Below are 24,682 nucleotides of genomic sequence, written 5' to 3' on the forward strand. Positions count from 1 at the left end.
GTTGAATGGTTTGCTAAATTCTGAACTTTATCACTGAGATCTTCTTGTCTTATCTGTTTGGTTCAACGAAAGGGAGGAGAGAGGAGATTAATTAAAAAAAGGGAGAAGAAGGGAAGGGAGGTCATAGGTTTTGTTTGGTTGGAGGGGAGGGAAAGAAAAAGGAGATTTCTTGTTTGGTTCATCAGGAGAGGAGAAGTAATTATAAATTAACAAATATGTCCTTATTTTTATATTTAGACTATTTTATTTTTTTTATTACAATATTTTTATGCAGGAGATATAAAATTGGTAAGAAAAGAAAATATGACAAATAAAGAATGTTTTGTATTTAAGCATTTTGGATAGGACCTTAATGTAATTTTCCTTTTTAAATATCATATCACAAATTTTTTTGGTTAGTTTTGGGTACTAAATTAATATACATCTATTTTAACTTGCATACTAATCCACTGTATCATTGAAGTTAATGTTTACATTGATATCGTTTGTAGTAGAAAGAGTAGTTAACGTTTGGTATGAAATTCAAACCAATATATACCTTTTTAAGGCAACACAATAAATTTGGAACCAAAATTTAATTAATGATCTTTTCATTTTCAGGTAACAGACTCTGCTAATCTTGCTCATCAAATCACCACATATAATATGATGCAAACTTGGAGAGAGACGTAGGTAACACCTGAATCCAATAGATATATTAGCTATTATATATGTGGGGATGGACGAACAAGGAGAGGAGGCAGAGATGAGGATAGAGCCAGTAAACTATGCTTCAGATATACAATTGATGAGAGAAGAAAATATTACGAATAAAGATGGAAGAAAAGGGAAAGAAGTGAGGAAGAGTTTCTAATATTAAAAAGCTAATATAAATAATTTAGTCAATATTAGATATAAGATTTTTCTCCCCTCCAAATAATATTAGACATAATATTTTTCTCATTTTCAAAAAACCTCAAATTTGGAGGAGAATAGAAAGAAAAGAGGGAAGCACTAAAAAACAAATTTCTTCTCTCCCCTCCCTTCTATTTTTTCCAACCAAACACATTTATTTCATCCCCTCCTCTCTCCTCAAAAACCCTCCAACCAAACAGTGTTAATGTTCCACATGCTCATCTTAGTAGTATGAATTTGTGTTAGTTCCACAAAAGTAAGTGATAAATGTACACTTACAAACTAATGGGTGAGCTAGTCTCCTGCTACGTAGTGAATTAGGGTTTAAATCTTTGTTAGGAGATGTGTATATATTTAGTGCACAACAATACTTTGAATAAAATTATTTCTAATTGAAGAATACCTACGCTTAACAAAAAAAAAATGCACACCTGTAAAAGAGGCAAAAATAAAAAATAATGTTGAGAAAATGTGAACTTCATCTGTGTTTTCTTCCAAACTAGTAATGTCCGAGTGCAATGCACGTAATATTCTTATTTTCATTTATTGATAAGTTACATCTTAAATAAATTTTAATCTAATTATTCTATTTTATTCATATGACATAAAAACAATAAAGTGTATGTTACCAAACAAAATGCATAAAATAATTATGTTGAGCGAAAAAATGTAACTAAGCTGTATTCTTGAAACTTTCATATGTTAAAAGACATTCTGATTTAATTTGTAAAATTATTTTTATTTTATCCATAAAGTAATATTCTATTTACTAATTGGAAATATAAAAAGGTAATGCAATCATCATACGACCCCTTCCCAAACATGCGTAGCTTGGGAATTGTTGGATTCCCTGTCTCATGGTGTTGATTCCAGCAACCTAAAGCACCATTTAGTGCAGTGCAGTGCAGCATTACTCATTTCTATCTTTATTATTTCTTCAGTTACATTCCTACTATCAGTTTATATGAAGAAAAGATCTCATTTGAATTGAAAGAAGGAAATGATGATCACTCTTACATATATCACAAGTGAATGCTCGGCATCAATGGCAAAATTGAAAAATATCATAAAATACTTGGCAGAAAACTATTAATATACACACAATGTAAATTATTTAGCAGATAAAAGGTAACTCACTCAAGCAGCCTCTTGGTGCGCAGAACAAAAGTCATAAGAATCCATGACCTCAAAAGCAAGAGATATTAGTTCATTTGATAAGAGAAAACCTTCTGGGTCACTCAACCGTATATAAGCCACTTTTCTTTCTTTCTTCTTGTTCTCAGCCAACAAACAAGTGCTGAGTTCTTCTTCTCCAATGGCTCGTCTTTTCACATCCAAGCAAACCACATGTCCACTTTCAACATAAGGTTTATAAGTCTCCAAAAGAGACGAAACAATGAAGCTACCAAATGATTCTTCAAAACTCTTCAAGTCTAAACCTGATGAGGTTCTCAGGGACAGCATCACAACATCCATGGCTGTGTCCTTGACATTAATCTGATCATTGAAAGAGCAATTTAACAGTCCATTTTCCAAATCCTGCACGAATGTCATATACTCATTTACTTTCTTGGGTCTTGAAAACCTTAATCCACCCACGAAACTCGCAGAGCCGAGGCCGAATCCATAGAAAGGTTTGTTCTTCCAATAGGTATAATTGTGTTTGCATTCATATCCACTCTTGCAATAACTGCTGATTTCATAGTGGTTGTAATTCGCATCAGAAAGCATTCTTGAAGCCATTTTATAGAAATCTGCTGATTGTGTCTCAGAAGGAAGGGGGAATTCTCCTGGAGTATACCTGCAAACATTTTAGTCTCAATCGCCATTTTCATATTGAATATAAAGCTATAACTAAATATTCGATATTTGAATTATTTAACCCATTCAGTAGTAGATTCAAAAGATCAGTAGACACAGAAATTAGTCTTTCTAACAGCAAACAAGTTCTACATTAGTGTTCAGAGTAAAGTCACATTTTGGCCGGAATTTTTGGACTTATTTCGCTTAGTTCCCCAAAATTAGCAAGTCCACGAATTTATCTATAACCATAATAAACTTCTTTGTTGTAGTGCAAACTAATGCTTCTCTTAAGTAACTCAAGAATGCTAAAAAAAAAAAAAAAGACTTGCTTGTAAGTTGTAACAAATTCGTTATTTTCAAAAATTGACTTTTTTGGCCAAAAAAATTCACTTGTATATTCGTTAATTGTAGAACTAAAAGCAAGTAAACCAGACAATTTAATGATCATATTGTTATTTTATTTTAGATCTTGCTCAACAATTCAGAGATTCTACAAGGACTAAGTTCCTACTAAGTATATTATTCTACTTTCAGTCCTTAATATAAGAATTAGATAATTAATTTGAAGGTATTCAGAAAATTATTTAAATTGGTTATTCATAAAAAATTTATGTTAACTTCCCTAAATGATCTTTTTTAATCACAGGCATTGGAACTATTTTTTTACAAGAACCTCTTATAATCAATAGGAATGTTTTGAGAAAAAATTATAATTTTGGGAGACAAAGTGGATTAAAGTCTAATATTTAAGACTAAATCTAATCTTTAAACTAGTTTTTATATTAAGAACTAGAGGTAGTATTTGGAGACTGAGTCATCCATTGACTAATTTTCTGATAACTAGTGCCAGTGAGAGTGATACTTACAGTGTTCCGAATTTTGTGCCCTGTTCAATTTGCAAATCATACACAGAAACATGAGTGGGCTGTGCCCCAATGGCAAGCCTCAGAGTTTCCTCCCACATATCAGTTGTCTGATGAGGCAGTGAAGATATAAGATCAATACTCCAATTCTCAACCCCACACGACTTGACAATACCAATAGATTCATTAACCTCTTCCAGGCCATGTGCCCTCCCACAAGCTCTCAACAGCTTCTCCTGAAATGCCTGAACTCCCAAAGATACTCTATTCACTCCTAACGCTATCATCTCTTCCATCTTCCTAGCATCAAATGTCCCAGGATCCATTTCCATTGAAATCTCAGCATCCTCACACACACCAAATTTCCCACTCAACGCCTCCAAAACCAATGAAACCAACCGTGCCGGCACGAGAGATGGTGTCCCTCCCCCAAAAAACACAGTCTCAAGAGGCGTTTTAGCATTGATGTTCACCTTCATTGCATTGATTTCTCTGCAGAGAAGTTGTATGTAGTTAATCACTCGAGGGTCATCATCAATTTGGGTTGAAGCAGAGCCAAGAGCCACGATTGGGAAATCACAATAATGGCAACGCTTGCGGCAGAAGGGGAGATGAATATAAGCAGAAGTAGGAGGAGCTAGGTGAGGAGCAATTTCGATTGTGTGTTTCCTAGAGACATTTTGTCGAACATGTGGTGCGCTGGTGGCAAATGCGTTCGTGATTACGTGCGGTGACATTTTAAGAGATTTGGAACTGGGGAAAAGCTCCCGGTAGAGGGGATTGAAGGTAGATTTGAGCATGGTCGCTCTAGAATAACGAAGGTAGTTAAAGTTCATGTGGGAGAAAATGGGAGGGACTCATATCGCTATAAAATCCTTGTTTACGCGCGTATGAATATGGAGGCCGGGGTCGTTACGCGCTCTATGATGTCCTTGCTCCGGCACTGGAACTACGTCGTTTTCGAAAGATTTTTCTTTTAGAAACACTCGTATGTATTTTCTTTTCTGGCAGGTACAGAAGTACTACCTCCGGTCCTAATTATAAGAGTGAGTTGACTAATTTAAAGAGATTAAAAAAATAATTTAAATTAGTTATTTATAATAAATAGATATTATCTTTTCAAAAATATCATTGCTAATCAAAGATGTTAGTAAGAACTATTATTATTAGAAGGACTATCTTGAAAAATATATATAAATATTAGAGACAAAATAGATTGCGGTCTTATATTTAGGAACAAAATAAAAATCAAATAAGGCCTTATATTAAATACCGCACGTAGTATGTACTTTCGCACCACTAATATATTAACATAAAAATTCCCAAATTTAAATGATGCGCAATGAAAATATTGTTTCTAACTTTCTATACTCGGAGCAAAGGGATAGCCGTTTAAAGCATGCTGAAATAAATCGCATTATCTGTATATAAATAATGTACTACATATTGAATTGATTAGTATGCTAATATTGATTACTAAAGAAATGAAACTTATTTTAATTATACACTTTTTTATTTTTTAAACTTATTGTTTGCGAGGCACTTTTTTTTTTTAATGTATACTGTATGCTTTTTTAGTAAACAAATTATGATATCATGCATTGCACAGAACTATTAAACATCTCATCTTGCCTTCCGGTCAAAAAAAAAAAAAACATCTCATCTTGCCTGGTCACACTCGTGTGGTCGCACCGACCACATAGTTTAAGAGTCCGTTTGTCATTCTGAAGATTTTACGATTGGAAAAAATGTTGATTTTGCATCCATCGTGAGCGTTTAGTTTTAACATTATACTATCTTCGGTCCTAAATATAAGAACTAGTTGACTAATTCGAGGAGATTAAGAAAATAAGTTAAATTAGTTATTTGTAATAAATAGGTGTTGTCTTTCCTAAAATATCTTTGCTAATCAAGTGTATTGACTAGAACTACTATTGTTAGAAGGAACACCTTGAAAAAAATACATAAATATGAGAGACAAAGTGGATTGAGATTTTATATTTAAGACCAAAATAAAAATCAAATAAGATCTTATATTAAGAACCGGATATAGTATAAGGGAAGGTGAGTTCTCACCAATTTTGGTGGGAATTGACTTTTATCACAGGCGGGAAAATACAAAAGACCAGATTATTCTTCAAATCTGAATAAAATGCTTAATATCTCATTGAGGAAATCATGTGAAGTTGTTTGAACACTCAACACATCATTGAATCTTCATCTTTACGGTATGTTTTATCTATTTTATCACCACTGAGTTGCTCAACCAATACATACAGGTTGGCTAACAAGTATCAACCTCCATTCAATAGGCTTTTTAACAACGTCTATGTCAATTAAAAAAAAAGCTTCCACCTAAACTAATATATGATTTTTCAAATCTGATTCAAAGTCTGGTGAGAAAAAATCTAGTAAGAGAAAACGTTTTTGAACATTGTTCACTATAATGATTATAACTTTAAAATTACAAGTGTTTTTGAATGGGTCTTATTGAATTAAAAACTAGACTGAGAGAACTTTTCAATGATAAGTCGTTTGTCTAATTTGAATCTAAATTAAAATAGTTATATGTAATCAAAAGTTATTCTATTTAAAAACAAAATGTAACAGAGACGTAATGAATTCAAATTCTATGTGAAAAGTTGGAATGTATTGTGCATAAATTAAAATTTGTTGATACAAATTCTAATTTACATCGATGGTTAAACTTTAAGTTGCGGTAAAAAAAGTATATTCGAATTTGATGCAAAAATAATTGAATTTGCTGCATTAAATTCAAATTCTCTTTAGTAGATTCAAATTTTATGTAAGAAAATTTAAATTTTTCCATATCAAATTCAAATTTAGTTGCTCATTTTCTTGTCATATTAAAGCTTAAATCTTAACAAATCTGACTTTATTAATCTAAATTTAAATTAGGTAAATGACTTATCATTAGCTATTTAAATATAGTTTCTAACAAAATAACATTCATAAAGAATTCTTTAAATTTATGAGGCCATAATCAAAATTGTGAACAAAGGTCATAAATGTTTTAGCAATGACCTTTGATAAATATTGTTATGATATCTCACAAACTATAAATACTTTTAAAATGAAATTTGCTTGATATAAATATAGATTTAATAAGCTTTTCAATGACATCTATTTAAATAATTTAATTCTACAATGTTATTATATGTTTTTAAAACGTTTGTGACTTTTGCTTACCATCTTGAAAATAAATGTTCAAATACAAAGAGCTTTTAAAAAGGTCGTGCTGCATTAAAAATTAAACTTAAAAGAATTTCTCAATAATAAATCATATGGTCCACTTAAATTTAAATTAACAAATATATGCATCTAAAAATATACATTTTAATTGATTTTATTTATTACATTAGATTTATAGATTATTTGATTATATTTCTTTCTTTTTTTGTGAATTTATTTTTATTCTTTGCACAAATTTTTCTATTTTTTATTTTTTATTTAATTATTTAATGCCCATTGTCATTTTATATTTATATTGAATATTTATATTTATTTAAATTATGATAGATTTTTATTCACTTATTTTTTCAATTATTAATTTTTTAATAATATTATTCTATAAGGTTAAAAATATTATATTCTTTCATTAAGGATAATATGGTAAAATTGCACAATTTTTCAATTCATTTCAACCCAATCAAACATAAGATTTTTCATCAACTAACTTTTTATTCTAGTGTTTATTCATTTTATTATTTTTTTTCCTATCACAACCAATTTTTTTCACTAAAAAGACCCTAAGCGAATTGTTCAGGTAAAAAAAAGAATAATTATAATGTATTTGTTTTTTCTTGCCAAAAAAGGTAAAGCGAATTACGAAGGGGTATTTCGCGGCCGCTCCTTCGCCGATCAAAAGAAGGCTCGGAAGTGTACCGCACTGAACAAAGAACAAAGCACCAAGCGGCGATGGAAGCAGAGGAGGGGACTCAGGAGCCACAGCTGGTGCTAGCTCACAAGCTCTTCCTTCTCAGACATGGTGATGTGGAAGACATTGAGAAGGTCCGGCTTAAAGATGAGGTGTTTGCGTTTGTCAAAGAAAATGGTAACTCCACAACTTCTTCATTCTCCATTTCATTCACTCCAATTTCAACTCCTCGTTATTCTATGGCTGTCATACTCAAGTATCTTTTCGTTTGATGTTAAGATATGGCCCCTTTGTACGAAACCCTAGTCGCTGATTCAGTTTTGGACATGGATCAAAGCATTCTGGATTCGATGCGTGCTAAGATAGATGAGGAGCTCAAGAAGCTTGACGAAAAGTGAGTTAATTTCTTTTTAATGTCTGAATTTTGAGTATATTTTAAAAGAAAAAGAAAACTTCAGTCGGGCGTTTTGATCAGGCCTTTAGGTTATTGAATTCCATACAACTTGAAGTTTGAGATTTAAAAGCCATTAGGTTTTTTGGTTCGGCGCTTTCTCCGACATTGAGAGGGATTGGCATCTGGTACTTCTGTAGTTTTGCATTACCCACAGCCCTGCAGGAATTCTTGCATATTTCAAGTACTGTACAGTTGCATCATTTGAAGTTTCTGGGTGGTGCTTTATCCTAATGTGATGACGACTCATAATATCTTTCATTATTATGCCAACCACGCTTAAATCAAATTTAAGATATGTATGGTTGCTGTCTCACATAATCCTGGCTAGCAGATGATACAAAGCTTACAAGTTTGGGAGAAAGGTGTATGTTAAAGTAAGCTGTGTAAGATCAAATGAATGGAGAGGACTAGGTTGCTTTCTTCTTCTTCTTCATCTATTGACACCATTGCCAGTATGAAGCGAGAAAAGTTTATTGCAATGCATGCACATCTTTGTATGTGGGAGAAGTGCTAGTTACTACTAGTGTTTTCAATGTTTTGGTTTTCAGATGCTCATATCTACTAATCACTTATTCTATGATGAATTTACATGGCAGTGAATGAAAGCAAAGGAGATTTATATCATTTAGGATGCCCATAAATCCATGGCAATATCATACCATCTCGTTCAAGTTTATTTTTCGCATAGGCCATTTATGTAGATTCACTTTTTAGATTATTAAATTGCATCCATAGCTTTTTTTCCTTCGTGGATATTTATATTCAGTTCCATGGCTAAACACCCTGCTGTTTCTTGTTCTGTTGTTAACTTGTTATAACTGTTGGTTATATGATAAAAGGTTTTTACCATGATTGACGCCATTAAGGTGGGTAGTATATTGAGATGGTGGAGGCTGAACTTCTTTCAAATACTGAGATATTTAATTTTGCACCAAACTATTTAGAGCTTAATATAATAGACTTAATGTCATTATTTCCTTTATGTGGTTCACTTATAAAGAAATAACCAAATAAGAAGTGGACGTGAAATGACTAGCTTCTCAGGGTGTTTGAATCGGTGAATTCTTTTTCCTCCACTTAAGAGTCTCTAGAATTATGATAATCCCTATGCTCATTCATATGACCTGTGATTGGAATTTCTCTTCTGTTTTGTTAAAGCTAGAGTTACTCTTGCTCCTTTTAAGTGCTTATATTGAACGCAATATAAAAATGATGGGTTCAATGATATGGGAGCTGCATCTGGCCAGGGGACTGATAAGGCTATAAGCAATGACGTATTTGGATTATTAGGTTGGTAACAATAACGACTTGCTCCAAAATACGGAGATGGAACATATGGTAGGTTAAGGAAATGATCATACTATTTAAAAGCATTGTTGCCTCGCAAGACCATGAGAACACGAATATATGGTAATGCACAGATCCAAATTTCTTCCTTATATATATAAATATGTATATACATAATGAATAGAGAGGGTAAAAAAAAAAACAAATATTATTTCTCTACATCGTAGAGTGATGAGACATAGAAATAGTCATGAATAGTAAAAAGTATTTATCTTTCTTACCCACGTCAGGGAAATATCTTGAGATTATAATTCATGCCCATTTATTTTTACAATTTAAGATGGTGTAAATTAATTTTCTATTCTTTCCTTCCATCCCCTTCTTCTCAATTTGGCTTTTTGAAATTTTAGACCGTGGTTCTACCTACTGTCCTATTAGCTATCCATATTTGCTCCTCTAGGTTGATGCCTAATAACCTGTTATAATATATGCTCTATATATAGAGCTTCTGTGTCGAACCGAAGAAGTGTTTGCGCTCACCACTGGGTGAGACGGATCATACATCACTGCATTCTCTTGTTTTGACTTCTTGAGATTCAAAGTTCAAACTGTTAGGTAGAAAGTGTCAAATTTAGTTGTCCTCATACTTATGATATTCTATATGGTTGCTTAATCTTAGAATTGCTGATGCTGAAGAAAACTTAGGTGAGAGTGAAGTTCGAGAGGCCCACTTGGCAAAATCCTTGTTCTTCATCAAGATCGGTGACAAGGTATATGCCTATTATAACTTATAGCTTCATTCCAGACAGATGGTGCTGTAATGATTTGTTTACAGTATTTCTCCACATAAACCAGGAGAAAGCCTTGGAACATCTCAAGTTAACGGAAGGCAAGACAGTTGCAGTTGGCCAGAAGATGGACCTGGTGTTTCATACATTGCAGCTTGGGTTTTTTGACATGGATTTTGATCTCATTTCCAAAAGCATCGACAAAGCGAAAAAGTAATGAATTGTAAACACCCCTGCTCTTCTTCTCTCCTTTATTTTTGACTCCAGTCTTGTATTTTTAACTTTTTACACCATGATGGCAGCTTGTTTGAGGAAGGTGGTGACTGGGAAAGAAAGAATCGGCTGAAAGTGTATGAAGGCCTGTACTGCATGTCCACACGGAATTTCAAGAAGGCTGCCAATTTATTCTTGGATTCTATCTCAACTTTCACAACTTACGAACTTTTCCCCTATGATACCTTTACATTTTACACGGTTTTGACCAGCATTATATCATTGGATAGGGTTTCCCTGAAGCAGAAGGTGATTAGTTTTTACAGGGACCATTTTTTTTCTGCTGTTCCATTCCATTCTACTGTACAATTTGTTTCATGTCAAATGTTCTGCATATCCCATTTTGTTAATTTTAGTTGATCTGAATCAGGTAGTGGATGCTCCTGAGATCTTGACTGTGATTGGCAAAGTTCCCTATCTTTCTGAATTCTTAAACTCCCTATATGATTGTCAGTACAAGTCATTTTTCTCTGCATTTGGTGAGTAGATGCCTGCCATATCCCTTCCCTCTTAATAGTTTCTGACAGTATCAGCTGGGCACACAGCTAGGGTTTGCAACTGCTAGAATGTAGTTGATTTCTGATCTTCCATCTGCTATTGGAATTCATGTTCTTACTTGGTTTCATTTGAAATTTTTTTCAGCTGGGATAACCGACCAAATCAAGTTGGACCGCTATTTGCACCCACATTTTCGATATTACATGAGGGAGGTTAGAACTGTTGTTTATTCACAGTTTTTGGAGTCTTACAAGAGTGTTACAATTGAGGCGATGGCAAAAGCATTTGGAGTGACTGTGGATTTCATTGATCTGTAAGTTGATTAATTATGGCCGATTAAATGTCAACTTAATTGATTTTTAGAAAGATTTAAAAATCTTTTGTAAGTTACGTTCTGCTGGCCCTGTTAACTCGTTTAATTTATTTGCTGCCAGGGAGCTTTCACGTTTTATTGCAGCTGGGAAACTTCATTGTAAGATTGATAGGTTGCAGGAGTTCTTGAAACGAACCGCCCTGATGCCAAGAATGCTCTATACCAAGCAACTATCAAGCAAGGGGACTTCCTGTTGAACCGGATTCAAAAGTTGTCTCGTGTGATTGATCTTTAAAGTTAAGTCTTCTTTTGCAATTCATCGTTATAGACAAAAAAATTGTGGAAAAGGAAGAGAGATACAGATAGATTCAAGGATTTTCTGTTGAATGCGTTTTACTAGAGGACATGATACGCTGTATTCTATTTGATTTGCTAACTAGTGAACAATTTAGCTTGCTGGGTCTTAGCTGTCTCAATCCAGTTTCCAATTATCTTTCGAACAAAAATTTATTTTGTTATGAATTTGTGGTGTTTAAATGCTTTCCTATTTTAGTCATTTCGCAATTATGCCTTTGTCTTCTTAGTGGTTTTTGTTTTATCATTTGCATGTTACAAAGTTTCAATGTATTATTATCCTAAGAAGAATCTTCAATCTTATTTATCTATACAAGTTATTTACCAGCTAAATTTCTGTCTTTAATTAAATACATACAAAACTCTTATGGGAAGTAAGATGAATGAAAATTCAATCGAATGAAGATTTTCGAGATCACGAGACTCTGTTCATTCGCATACAAAAAGTATTAACTGGAAAATCAGGGGTCACTCGGACGCTTGTAAACACGTTGGATCATAGAGGGAAGGCATCTTGCAGGGATATCATCCATGATGAAGGTGAAAACCGGATTTTAAATGCTTTACGAGAAAACGAAAAGCCAGATACGCACAACAAAACTAAAAGCTATTCGTTGTGGGCCAGCTCCTTGTAGCTTAAGAACAAGAATTATTGCTACGCAAGTGAGAGGTCATTAGTGTTTATTCCTTGGGCCCAAAAAAAGGATATTCTTCATGGTAGTGAGATTGACAAGGTCACTAGGATTAAGGTTACATGAAAACTAAAGCTTACCACGAATTTGTAGATGCGGTGAGTTTGATTCAAAAAGAATTCTTTTTATGTCCCTTTGAGGATCTCTGATAAAATTGGAATGATACAGAGAACATTAGTCTTGTTGACTAATACGTTCAACCAGATAAGACATCTAATTAATTGGGATTGGTTGATCGCTTCTAGCCACATGTTAAAATGAGTGAACGGTTGTGTGGATCGGATTGCCCATCAGCCTTACCGTTTATACAGAGTTTTGAGTATTGACATTTTTGACGTTTGCCACGAGACACATACTCCTGTTAAATTTTCTTTCTTGCGTGTGGCCCGTTGCCACAATCCTTTAACGAGGTATGAATTTTCTTCTGGTTGCATAGAACTTTTTGAATATTTATGTTAATTAAACTAATACACATCAGACGCCTGCGTGTCCGTCATGTAGGATTTTTCGATCAATCTTCAGCTGAATCAACAAGGTAACGGTCAAACGAGACTTTTCTGTTAGCTTGGGATGTGGACGCACCGTTTTAATTAGTTTGGGACACTAGATGCACCAAAAATTACTTTATGACACTGGACGCATATGGGAAAATAGTTCAGGGTGCTGGGCGCACCTTAACTCGTCAAAATAATACACATCAGACGCCTACGTGTCCGTCACGTCAGATTTTTCGGTCAACTAATGGTCAAACTTAACTTTTTTTGTTAGCCCGGGATATAGATGCACCGTTTTTAATTAGTTTGGAATACTGGATGCACCAAAAATTACTTTAGGACACTGAATGCACCTGGAAAAATAGTTCGGGGTGCTAAACGCACCTTAATCCTAGAACTTTTTGAATATTTCAAAATTTAAATTCAACTCCCTTAATGTTTAATTTTTTTATTATTATGGACCCCTTATTGTTAATTCACCGTTATCTTTGTAAAAGAATTTGCCACATTATATTTACACAAGACACTTCACATCCTACGTGTCATGTTACATGGCATCATATCTAAATTAATTTTATAAAACTCCTTTGAATTTTCAGCTAATTGCATATAAATTCCCTGTCATTTTAATAGTAAACCTCCTTTCATTACTTTTTTTCCCCTATTTAATGCTTGTCAAAACCTACTCATTATTTTCACTGTAACATTTTTATAATGTTATGATCTTATTTCACAATCTTAATAAATTTATTAAGATTTTGGCAATCGTTTATTAATTAAAATAGTAATTTTTGTGTGACAAAAAATAGAAGAAAATGTTATTTAAAAATTTATGTTGACAAAAATATGAGAATAAAAATGAGCAACAGTGTTTTTTAAGTGATAAAATGACATTTTAATCCTTATATAAAAACGATATAATTACTATAAAACGATTATATTAGATAGGATGTCATGTAAGATGCCACGTAAGATACAAGATGTCTTATGTTGATCTGACGTAGCAAATTCCATTAAAAAGATAGCAGTATAAGTTAACGGTAAGGTGTTCATGATAAAATAACAAAAGATTAGGAGATTAAATTTAAATTTTAGAATATTAAGGAGGTTATATGCAATTGACTTATAGTTCAAAGAGTTTTGTATAATTTAGCTTCTTCTTTTCTTTAAATTAATTAGAAAGCGAATGGCTTATTATAAGCTGTAGTTTAAGAGGATAACATTCGTCGCTTTCCTTCAAAGAAAAGCATGAAATCGCCATCTCATTTATTCAGTAAATTTAAGTGAGTCATTGCTGCTTATAGCATTTTATTGGGCGAATCCATGGCCATTAAAATGATCTCCATGGAAAGGTTCCAAGCGCAACATAACTGCCATGACAAGCCAAAAAAAATTAAAATAAAAAAACAAAAAGAGCATTAATTGATCCACAAAAACGGATACGCCAGAGGCAATAAATGAATTAATGAAAGTAATGAAAGTGAAATGTTTCTTTTGGAACTTTGGAAGAGGAAATATAGGCCAATGCATTAATTAGATTCTGGCATTCTGGTGCAAGAACAAGAATTAGATTTTGCTATGAACCTATTTCATATGGAGAAGTAATTTATCTAAAAGTTAGAATGGAATTAGAAGGAATTTTAAAGTTTACAAATTAAAAGCAATTTTTTTAAAAAAAAAAAAGAGCAAAGGGTAAATCTAAGTTCAGATCGAATCAATGAATTAAAAATCATAGTCCTCCACCAAACTCGTAGAGATATCAATGCTAGTCATAGTCTGAGGTTTAACGAACAAGAATCCAGAAGAATACCAACAAGAGCCACAAAGAGGCACCACAACTTTTCCGAGCAGACAATAAGCGTCGGAAAGTACCAAGATTCTTTAAGCACGACTCCACCAAAATGGCCCCATCATTTTCATCCTCCCCTTCCCTTCCGCGCCTCCTTTTCCTTTGCGTCCTTCTTTCTTCTTCTAATACTCCTCCGGTCCTAATTATAAGACCCAATTGACTTATTTGAAGAGATTAAAGAAGTAAATTAAATTGGTTATTTATAATAAATAAGTGTTGTCATTCCTAAAATATCCTTGCTAATTAAGTATATTGGCTAAACTATCATATTAGAAGGATTATCTCTGAAAAATGTATAAATATAAGAAATAAAATGGATTGGGGTCTTATAATTAGGACCAAATAAAAAGTCAAATGGGTCTTATAATAAGGACCGGAGGAGTACCATTGTTATCTAAATCTTGTTAGATAACCGCTTTCTATGTGCTCAGTTTTGATTCTAAATATAAGATATAATTTTCATATTTATTAATTTTTTTAAATTATCCCTATAAATACTCTTTCAATCATAATCAAGGAGAAGATGGAGAAAGTATTCAGAAAAAGATGATTATGGTGTTTAGAAAAAAAATGTCACATTTCTTATAATTAACTAACTTACCTAACTCTCTTAATCTAATCAAATTAGTTAAATGGGTCTTATATTAAGAACTGGAGAAGTATTTTTTTAAAGGGACAAGCTAACTAACATCATGATACTTCACATGGATACATATATGCTAAGCAAAATAGAGGCAGGGTATCCAAAGTCATACAAAGTTTAAGGTATTTGAATTAGCATATTTTGAGTGATTTCATCAGGGCTTTGTCTCATAAAATGTAAAATATTTTTTACATGGTTGAGATTTTGTAACTTAATTGACATCAATCACTTCGCTCAAAACTTTCTTGAGCATGAGGTTATAAGTTTGAACCATCAATTCGGCCAAAAAAATGTTTGAACCATAAAAAATGTGAGCTTTGACCAAATTTTTTTTAAAGATGATCTTCAAAGTTCAAACACCCCTTATAATTAATTGTTTGTTTTTTCCCCTTAATGGCCCATAAATCTTGATGAGATGTATAATTTTGTCTGAAAAATACAAAATTTATGAAATCAACCTAATTTTTATAATAAGCAATTATAAGAAATAATTTTTTTTTGTTAGAATAAGAAATAAATATTCCTCCGGTCTTAATTTTTTTAAAACTTTTTTTAATGTAAATTACATGTTTTGCATTTAGAATAGGAAGAATATAAAATAAGTAATTTACATTTTTTTTCAGAAGGTAAATTTATTTATGTATAAACAATAAATCTTGAGTGATACTCAGATCTATTTAACTAATTTGATTAGATCAAGAAAGTTAAGTAAATTAGTTAATTATTAGAAATATAATATGTTTTTCTTAAAATACTATAATTATATTTTTTAATATCTTCTCTTCCTTACTTACTTGATTATGGTTGAAAGAGTATCTATAAGAATAATTTTGAAAAACTGATAAATATTAAAAATAATTTTTATATTTGAAATCAAAATTAATTTAATAATTAGGTTGTAAGAGTGGATGAGTATTATTTTGCCAATCCTAGTAAATCTTGCATAGATAAGCGGCAGAGATGTTCCTTACCGATCTGCCTTGGTTTAAAAAGAAAAAGAGAAGGAAATGACAAAGGCATCCAAATCCTTCTGTAGCCACAATTTCTCAGTATGATATGCCATATCCTTCGACATAGCTAAAATTTCGTCACTCTCAGCAAGACAGAGCAGTGGCCACTAGACGCTATGCTGCCTCTGCCTCGTCTCGATGTCAACGACATTAAGGAGAAGCTCTCGTCCCACTTCAGACCTTGGCATCGCTCCTATCAGTTCTGGGTTCGGGCCATTGATATTTACACTGGTTATAAGGTTTCTGATCAATCAGCTTCGTCTCTGCACGTATTGGCTTCGACTTGAAAACTTCGTATTCATTCGGAATTTCTTGCAGGTGTTCCAACTTACGGTGAGCTTTGAGAAGGATGCGCAGAAGCAGGAAGCATTGTGGGAAAAACAGCATGAGCTTGCTGCTGATAAGATATACTGTATGTGCGCCGACCTTGGAGGTTTCTTTCTCAAGGTATTCGATTTGTTTGTTTTTTTTCCCATGAATCTCGTCATGAAGTTTCATTCTTTTGCTCGTGAATGTTGATTATGAGTGAGATAGACGTATAATTCGGACGGGCTTTGCTTGCCCCATTTCATTTCTTGACATGGTTGCTTTGATTATTGTTATTCCTCTCTCAAATCGAGAACGAATTTCTTTTCCAGTATGTTTTACTTTTGTTATAATGCATATAAAATAGTTATATTATATTATTACTTTTTAGAACGAGAGGATGAAAGTGGGCTGACTTCCGTGGCTTGTGATCAGTCTACTTTATGTAGAAAATTACAATGACTTTTAGTTTTAGGGCACTTTTGTGGTCGTTGGATTTTTGTTTATTTCACTGCTACCCATTTTTCTCTTGGTTCTGTTCTCTTTTCTTATTGCCGATATTATATTTGGGGGGTCATATGAATTATCAAACAGGTCGCCCAAATTATAGGGAAGCCTGACTTGGCCCCAGCGGCATGGGTGAGAAGACTTGTTACCCTATGTGATCAGGCTCCTGCAACCCCATTTCACACTGTTAAACTAGTGCTGGAGAACGAACTGGGTCGGAATATTGATGATGTGTTTGAAATGTTGATGTGGAACCCTTGGATCTGCTTCAATTGCTCAGGTACTTCCGTCTGAGTGAAAATGACCTGCTATTTCATCTCTCCCATACAGGATGCCCATCATTTGAGTTGCAGCAATTCTGTTCTCTCTTGACAACACCTGTTTATGCCTTTTTTGCATTCGATTGAATTATTTCCCTAGTGTGCTTGAGAACTAATGAAAGATGATTATTTTTGTTCCTGTCATCAGACTAATGCAGTAACTGATGCTGTCTATACATTTATGATTGAGTATAAAAGGTCACATCAGAGGTAGAATTGGCTCAAGGATTAAGTTTTTTCGCTCATCAGGGTGCATCTACTTTAAGTTTGTATCTCATGTTAATCACAAGTTACTTGTGGGTTTTACTGCACTTTATATTTTGTTTATTATTCTTATCATGTAATTCAATCAGGTGATAGAATAATTTAGTCTTCAAGTTTTTAAACCTCATTGGAATTGCAGTTTTATTAAAAAATTGCATATATAAATACCTTACTGCAGTTCATATTGATTCTCTTGTCACGTTTAATTCTCCATTAGATTGATTTATAACAGCCTTATCGTGATCATGAGAACAAGTCCCCACCTAGTGGGATAAGGCTTGTTGTTGTATCTGACACATGCTACATGCTTGCGTTAGGTACATAGAGCACAACTGAAAGGTGATAAGGATGATGTTGTTGTCAAGGTGAGTGTTTCTGACAGGCACCTCGCGGACCACAACGTTTGTATGCTTCTGACTTTTGTTTGCATTAATAGGTTCAACATCCTGGAGTTCAGGATCTAATGATGACTGATATCCATAATTTGCAAGCTTTTGCTTTATATATGCAAAAGACCGATATCAAATTTGACCTATATTCGGTGACAAAGGAAATGGAAAAACAGGTAAGCAATATTTCTGTTCTAGATTTCTTCTTGGGTTCTAGTATTCTGTCAGTGTCTTATCTACTCTTCTCTTGTTTTCCTGTATAGTGGGTCTTTTTATTAAGATTTTCCCTGATTGTAGTTCCCTGAGCAAAGATGGACAAATACATGGGATAATTGCTCAATCTGTTTTTTAATTATATATTCAAGTCCTATTGTCAACAATGAAATGTACCTTGATTATGCACAGAGGATATGACAGATGATGGGATTAGAATGCAATTCTTAATAGAAATATTATTATATCTTTTACTTTGTTGCCTTACAATTTTTGTGAATTAGCTTTATTTTTTATGTTAAAAGTAATACCATCACGTTAGAGTAATGCTTCTTACACAATCTTCCTAGCTCTGCACAAAATGCTGATGTGACTGCATCTAAGTTTGCAGAAAAGGTTTTAGTTGGGCTTCTTTGAATTCAAAATCACCCACATCAGCTGTTTGTGCAGTTTCTGAAAGTAGTTACAACAGTGTAAGTGGCATTACTGTTCAAGTCAATCTTAAGATCCTTCTTGCTAAATACCATAGTTAGTTTTGAGCTTCTAGTTGATACTGTTCGATCATTTTGACATTCTAGATCGGATATGAATTTGATTTCGTGAGGGAGGCAAGTGCTATGGAAAGGATTCGGAAGTTCCTGTATGAAAACAACAAAAGGACTCCTGTTCTGGTGCCACGAGTAGTACAAAACTTGGTTACTAGGTATGTTCTACAACATTGCATTTTTATATGTTGGGATGATAATTTAGGACTAGAGTACAAAAATTAACCATCGTATTTTTGTAGAGTTTGGAGCTCCACGTATTTGTTTGTTGCCCTTGGATTGCATGGTTATTTTAGAGTTGGCTTGAATTTTGTTTCCAAAGCCAAATGTTAAATGCTTCTCAGTGCTAGCTTTGCTAATTTCTTTATGGCTGACCTGTAATTTTTTTTTTTTTTTAATTCTCTTCATTTTTTCTTAGTAGTTTTGTAAATTTCTTTGGTGACGATAGCTTTGTACATTCAATAGTTTGGCTAATATTTATTCAAACAAAATAGCAAATAGTGAAATGCTTTGGGAGCTAGAATGATGAGCAGTCAACTTCGGGTGCATAGTCATGGTCTATGCCTGAATTCTCTACTGTAAAAATCTAGGATCATGTCAAGGACAATTTCTTTTATCATGTCATAACAACCTCAATGTGTGATTGAAAGCACTATAGTTGACAATAACAACTAAAAAACCTTTATTAAAAACAACATCTGACACGTATTGTCTAGTAAAGAGTTTATTTGCTATATTGAAATATTCATAGAACAGGTATACAATAATCATATGTACTTCATTTATGATAGAGTGATTAGTATTTATGTACTTTTCTATAACAGGAGAGTCCTAGTCATGGAATATATTGACGGGATTCCAATTATGAATCTTGGTGATGAAATAGCAAAAAGAGGCATTAATCCTTGTGGTAAGCTAGCAGCAGCAGCAAAGCAGTAAGTTCCTGAACTGTTTTGATATTTTTAGTCCTCCATGTGAAACCTTGAATTTTGGGTTTTAAAAAAGTGTCATATTCTGGGAATTTGGAAAGAGTAATGTTGGCATATTGAACTTTTCGTGTTATGTATACTGAATTTTTGGACTAGAAGACTTGCTGCTAGATACACGTCACTGGTGCTTCTCTTTTAAATTTAATAAATGACAATGAAATTATGATTTTCAACGTATCATTTTACTGTTTGATCCATTACTTTATTACAATCTTGTGCTTATTCAGTGTCTTCTTTAAGGAGTATTTTTGACTTTTTACTTCCATATTTTCCATTTATTATCTCATTCTGCTTCCTATTTATTTTTTAGCCAAAATGCAAGTGACTCCCCACAAAGCAGGGTGTCGTTAGCTGTAGAATTCTGAAACTTCCAGTTTCTGAACAACTCAATTTCGTTTTTTTGTTTCATATATCAAATAAGACCAACATAAATAAGAAGTGAGATCCATAATTACGTGACCTCAAGTCCCTCGATACAAGCATGGTAGCATCAACTAATAAGAACTTATGAATGACAATAGATGACCAAAAATATGGTATATAAAACAGAAGGAAATAATACAAAATGAGACACAATCACCTCAGGAGTCATGCACCAGTAACACACGGACACTAGCACTCTCTCTCGAGTTGGTGAATGGATATTGTTCTTTACCAACTTGTCATTTAAGTATTCAAAATTCACTCTAGATATAGCCTTGGTCAAATTGTCAGTCACGTGGAATCGTGTGGGAGTACGGATAAGATATTAAGATTGATGATTTCAGAGTTTAACTTCTCCTTGATAAAGTTCTAATCAAGCTCCACATGTTTGGCCCGACCATGATGAATAGGATTCTTTACAGTGTCTATAGTAACCATATTATCGCATGACGCTCTCATAGGACCCTTCCTTTAAAGTTTAGGATCAAAAAGAAATTTCAGCCTGCTTTTTGCTTCTCGATGCTACCAGGTTTCACCACACATAAATGCAATACCCTTCTGTTGATATCCTACCAATTATAGAGTTGTCTCCATGCATCTCAATACCTCACTTTCTGTCTTGAAATTTATAGCTTTACCGTGAGTCATTTTAAGGTACCTGAAAATCTTGTACAAAATTTAGATGCGTAGTTGGATGTAAGCTTGTGAAAATTACAATATTAATCTTTTATTAAAGTGCAGGAAAATTCTTGAAAGCTTGACTCTAGCATATGGTCAAATGATTTTGAAGAGTGGATTCTTTCATGCAGATCCTCACCCAGGAAACATCCTGATTTGTAAAGGCTCAGAGGCAAGTCTCTTAATTGGATCATTTCTTTTATTTTATGAATATCCTCTTTGTAAATATTAAGACATTTAATCACCAGGAAATGCCGTTGGATATGACTTTAGCTGTTTGGTCCGCTGGCTATGAATAAATAACTCCGTGGCAGAATATTGAAAAATTAACATTCGCCTTGATGCTTAATATACTGTTTTCATCACCCTAATCTGGTATCTTGCCTCTAGTCAGGTTGCCTTGCTAGACTATGGACAGGTGAAGGATCTCCCAGAAAAGTTGAAGCTTGGTTATGCTAATCTTGTTCTTGCAATGGCTGATGGTGACGCTATAAGAGCATCAGAAAGCTTTAGGTTATGAAGTCTGCATTACATTCTTAAAGACTTATTTGCTTATATGTCTAGACTCGGAAGTGAAATACAAAGCTAAGGCTTAGTGGCTGAGTGACTAACTACATATGCAGCACTGCAGGATATGGGTAATGAAAACAAGGACTAGAAGTTAAGGAGTTCTGGTAATGAGTAGATAGCAAACGACACAGACAAGATATATGAGAGTGGGGAAAGGCAGGGTGTAAGGAGAGGAAAAATTCTCAACCACTTGATATCTTTTCATAGACCCCTAGTCCTAGGGTACCTAATACCTTTCAACAGCTGAATCATAATTTCCGTAAACCTGGAGGCTGAAACCCTGACTTGAATTTCAATTCATTTTCAATGAAATGAAAGACTGAGACATGAATTGATATAAAAGCTTTATGAACCAAATATTGAAAACTTCAGTAAACATCTAACATAAAATCTGATTCTTTTGGCATATTTCTTGTTCCACTTGTTTCTCTATCCTTTAAAAGAAAAAAAATGATTAACCAATGGCTGGTTAGAATGACTTATTTTGCTTCAGAACTGCAAATTGAATTTCCTCATTCTATTGGTGGCCGTCTCAAATCTGAATATTCAATTGGTTCACTCCCCTTTAATAGGGAGCTTGGTATAGACACCTTGAGCAAATGTGAGAATGAGCTACAGGAGATGTTCAAGCTGGCACAGACCATGTTTGATACAAAACTTCCTCCTGGGGTGGCGATGCTGCAACCTTTCTCAGAGGACTCTTCAATAAAAAAAATTGCTGTTCAGGTATGTTTAAGAATGTGAGTGGGCATTCAGTATTTGTTCATTTTTACACCACGCATTTCTGATGTGGCATGCTATTAGGGGCATGGTGATAATCTTGACTCTTGGGAAATTTGTTATCAAAGAATGGATATATTTTTCCCTTTTAAACTGGGGATATTTATGTTTATGGAATAAGTAGCATATGGCTTGTTCACACTTGACACTACTACTTTGTGTTCCCTGACTTTGTACTTTTCCTTTGCTGGTCTGTTATAGGCTTTTCCCGAAGAACTCTTTTCTGTACTTAGGACAGTGCATCTACTGAGGGGACTTAGCGTTGGTCTCGGAATCAATTATTCATGTGCAGAACAATGGAGACCCATTGCTGAGGAAGTTTTGTATCAAGCTGGCAGACTTAAAGGTATAACTCTAGGCTTATTAAAATGGATGGCATATGAGCCTTATGATGGATTTTGATCCAACATCATCTGTGTTGCCTAATAGCATTCCTTGCATATTTTTTCTCCCTTGCATTTACAGATCACTTCTGATCTTCATATTCATCAAGATATTTAACCTTTTTTGTGTCTGATCCACCTGGGTGTATTTGTGTCCTGTTAGAACAACTATATCTAACTCACTCGACTTTTTATGTGCGATCCTTTTACAGGTAAGGATGTCAAGCCCAAAAGACGCGGACGAGGTTTTGTAAAAAGATTATTTAGGAGAGACTAATGACTTCTGACATGACAAGGGGGAGGCATCAATCTGCCTGTTCTGGTTTGTTGAGAAACTTGCCTATTCTTTGTTTATATTTGCGTGCGAATTCGTTTATCTCTTGTATATGGTATATGAATTTGACATTGATGGCCACTAAAAGAAAACGTAGGGCCTCTTGAGAGCTTGATGGTGCCGTTGGTGCTGTATTCCAAATTCATCTTTGAATAGATGCAATGTCAAAGACATTTTTGTTTAATGATTTTTTTCTTTAAAGACAAAATGATTTATAATAAAAAGATAAGTAAGAGTACAAAATAAGGAAGTGGACAAAGATGTCGACTACATAAAGAAAAGAAAAAAATTCCTTTGACAAGCCTTAAAAAAAAAAACTAGAGAAGAAATTTTGCGTCGTGTGAAAGATGTCATGCCAAAGAGTACATGAAAGAGAGGAAACAAATTCTAAAGGCGCAAGTTCAAACTTGTTGACAATGACGGATTCCATAGAATCAGGATCCAAGGAGTATTAGCCTGAAATATCTAGCTTAAAGCTCCGCAAAGTGAAGAATGAACAAAGGAGGGCTAACGGATTCCCTGTCAGTTAAATTATGTTGGAGAAAGCAGATGATATCTTGACGTTGGATCATTCTATCTCTCTTTGTTTAAGTTATTTGTCAAGTGGCGTGCGAAGAAACTGGAATAACCGCTCTTTGACGATATTGTATTAGACTTGAGAACGGAAGGCTTGAGAAAGGCAATAATCCAGAAATTTGTCTCATGATTGATCCTTGTTGACCTTATTCCCCATTCTTAAATATAAACCCTGAAGCAATTTCCAAACAGAGACAATGTATTTCCTTATACTCTAAATCTTCAATGTATTTTTTTTTTGTTGAAAAAAAAATACTATGATCGAATTTCACTTGTTTCTTATTTCTAAGTACAATAAGAATGGGCTAAATTTACAGTTAGTTCTGTATAAACGATCTTTGAAAAAAAATCTTAGAATCCGCCTATAAGGTTATAACTCGTGTATATGCACACCAAACCAGCAGAAATCCTCTTTATTTGATCTGATTGATACTGAACAACCAGCCAAACATGGAAAATTATTGATACTTATTCTCGCCCCCTGTTTGAATTGCTCTGAATTCACAAAACATGGGTGTCATACAAGAAGTAGAGTCAAACACAAAGTAGAAACACATGCATCAAACATCCCATATGCAAAGCTGGTCTTGTTATTATAACACCAAATACCAAGGAAATGAGGCACCATTAGATTCAGCATTTCCAGCAAGAAGCTGCCACAATTGGCTTTGATTTCCACCCAAGGACCAAACAACCTTTCTCCTCCACAACAGTATAACCATCACAAACCTGATTCTTCTGAAGCCACTGCTTGGCCTGACTCACCATCTTCATCGGTGCACTCTGAAACCCGGCCCTACTCATCCTCCGGCGCCACTGGTCCACCCTCTCATGCCTCTCCATCCTTGCCGGTCCTTCGCAGCTGATAATATTCTTTATCTCTCTGCAAAATAGAACTGTTCTATTTTTGCTCTCTTAGTGTCATACTTAGGTAACATGGCATCCAAAGAGTCAAAAATGGCAGAGTAATAATGAAGTGCTTCCATGAACCTCCCAAGGAAAAAGGGTCCATTATGACTTGAGTCCTGCTCAACCATAACCAAAATTTTGGTGAGAGTTTATGAATGGTCTGAAGGACTGAGTTTAAAGCCCCACGACTCTCTTTCACTACACAGTGCAACTGAAGAATGCTATTAACCACCAGAACCTCCTCGTCATTCACGGTAATGTCATCAGTATGCAGATTTTCTAAGTTCTTTCCCACCATAGAGAACTCCAGGTTAATTCCCAAGTTATGAGCATAAAGTTCAAGTTCTTCACCAATCAACTTGAGTTTCTCAACACAAAGGCCA

The 24,682-nt window shown here is 33.9% G+C and overlaps 2 protein-coding genes and 1 pseudogene across 2 annotated transcripts; 2 read left to right on the forward strand and 1 right to left on the reverse strand.

The window, feature by feature from the left end:
- Positions 1 to 1,853: 1,853 nt before the first annotated feature.
- Positions 1,854 to 4,389, reverse strand: LOC114735688 (oxygen-independent coproporphyrinogen-III oxidase-like protein sll1917). Its single transcript, XM_028923402.1, has 2 exons — positions 3,564 to 4,389; positions 1,854 to 2,695 (listed from the first exon to the last, which is right to left on the reverse strand). Exons 1-2 carry the CDS (start codon positions 4,358 to 4,360, stop codon positions 2,032 to 2,034), a joined length of 1,461 nt encoding a protein of 486 aa, XP_028779235.1. The 5' UTR covers positions 4,361 to 4,389; the 3' UTR covers positions 1,854 to 2,031.
- Positions 4,390 to 7,421: 3,032 nt separating this feature from the next.
- Positions 7,422 to 11,627, forward strand: LOC114735687 (26S proteasome non-ATPase regulatory subunit 6 homolog; annotated as a pseudogene).
- A 4,501-nt stretch (positions 11,628 to 16,128) lies between these two features.
- On the forward strand, positions 16,129 to 22,998 carry LOC114735686 (uncharacterized protein slr0889-like). Its single transcript, XM_028923400.1, is given in 13 exon segments — positions 16,129 to 16,352; positions 16,432 to 16,560; positions 17,014 to 17,183; positions 17,185 to 17,206; positions 17,828 to 17,875; positions 17,947 to 18,075; positions 18,691 to 18,815; positions 19,482 to 19,592; positions 20,811 to 20,919; positions 21,142 to 21,260; positions 21,890 to 22,043; positions 22,299 to 22,443; positions 22,693 to 22,998. Coding segments are annotated over 13 exon segments (1,449 nt in total). The 5' UTR covers positions 16,129 to 16,229; the 3' UTR covers positions 22,758 to 22,998.
- Positions 22,999 to 24,682: the final 1,684 nt, after the last annotated feature.

Source organism: Neltuma alba, unplaced genomic scaffold (assembly GCF_004799145.2).
Source record: "Neltuma alba isolate B1F8T4 unplaced genomic scaffold, ASM479914v2 tig00013247_pilon, whole genome shotgun sequence".
NCBI classification, from domain to species: Eukaryota; Viridiplantae; Streptophyta; class Magnoliopsida; order Fabales; family Fabaceae; genus Neltuma; species Neltuma alba.

Bases quoted from the DNA above. Each gene is read 5' to 3' on its own strand.
- LOC114735688 (XM_028923402.1), bottom strand. From the start codon at position 4,360: ATGCTCAAATCTACCTTCAATCCCCTCTACCGGGAGCTTTTCCCCAGT. The intron at 2,696-3,563 runs GTAAGTATCACT...AAATGTTTGCAG, and splicing joins GGCACAAAATTCGGAACACT to GTATACTCCAGGAGAATTCC.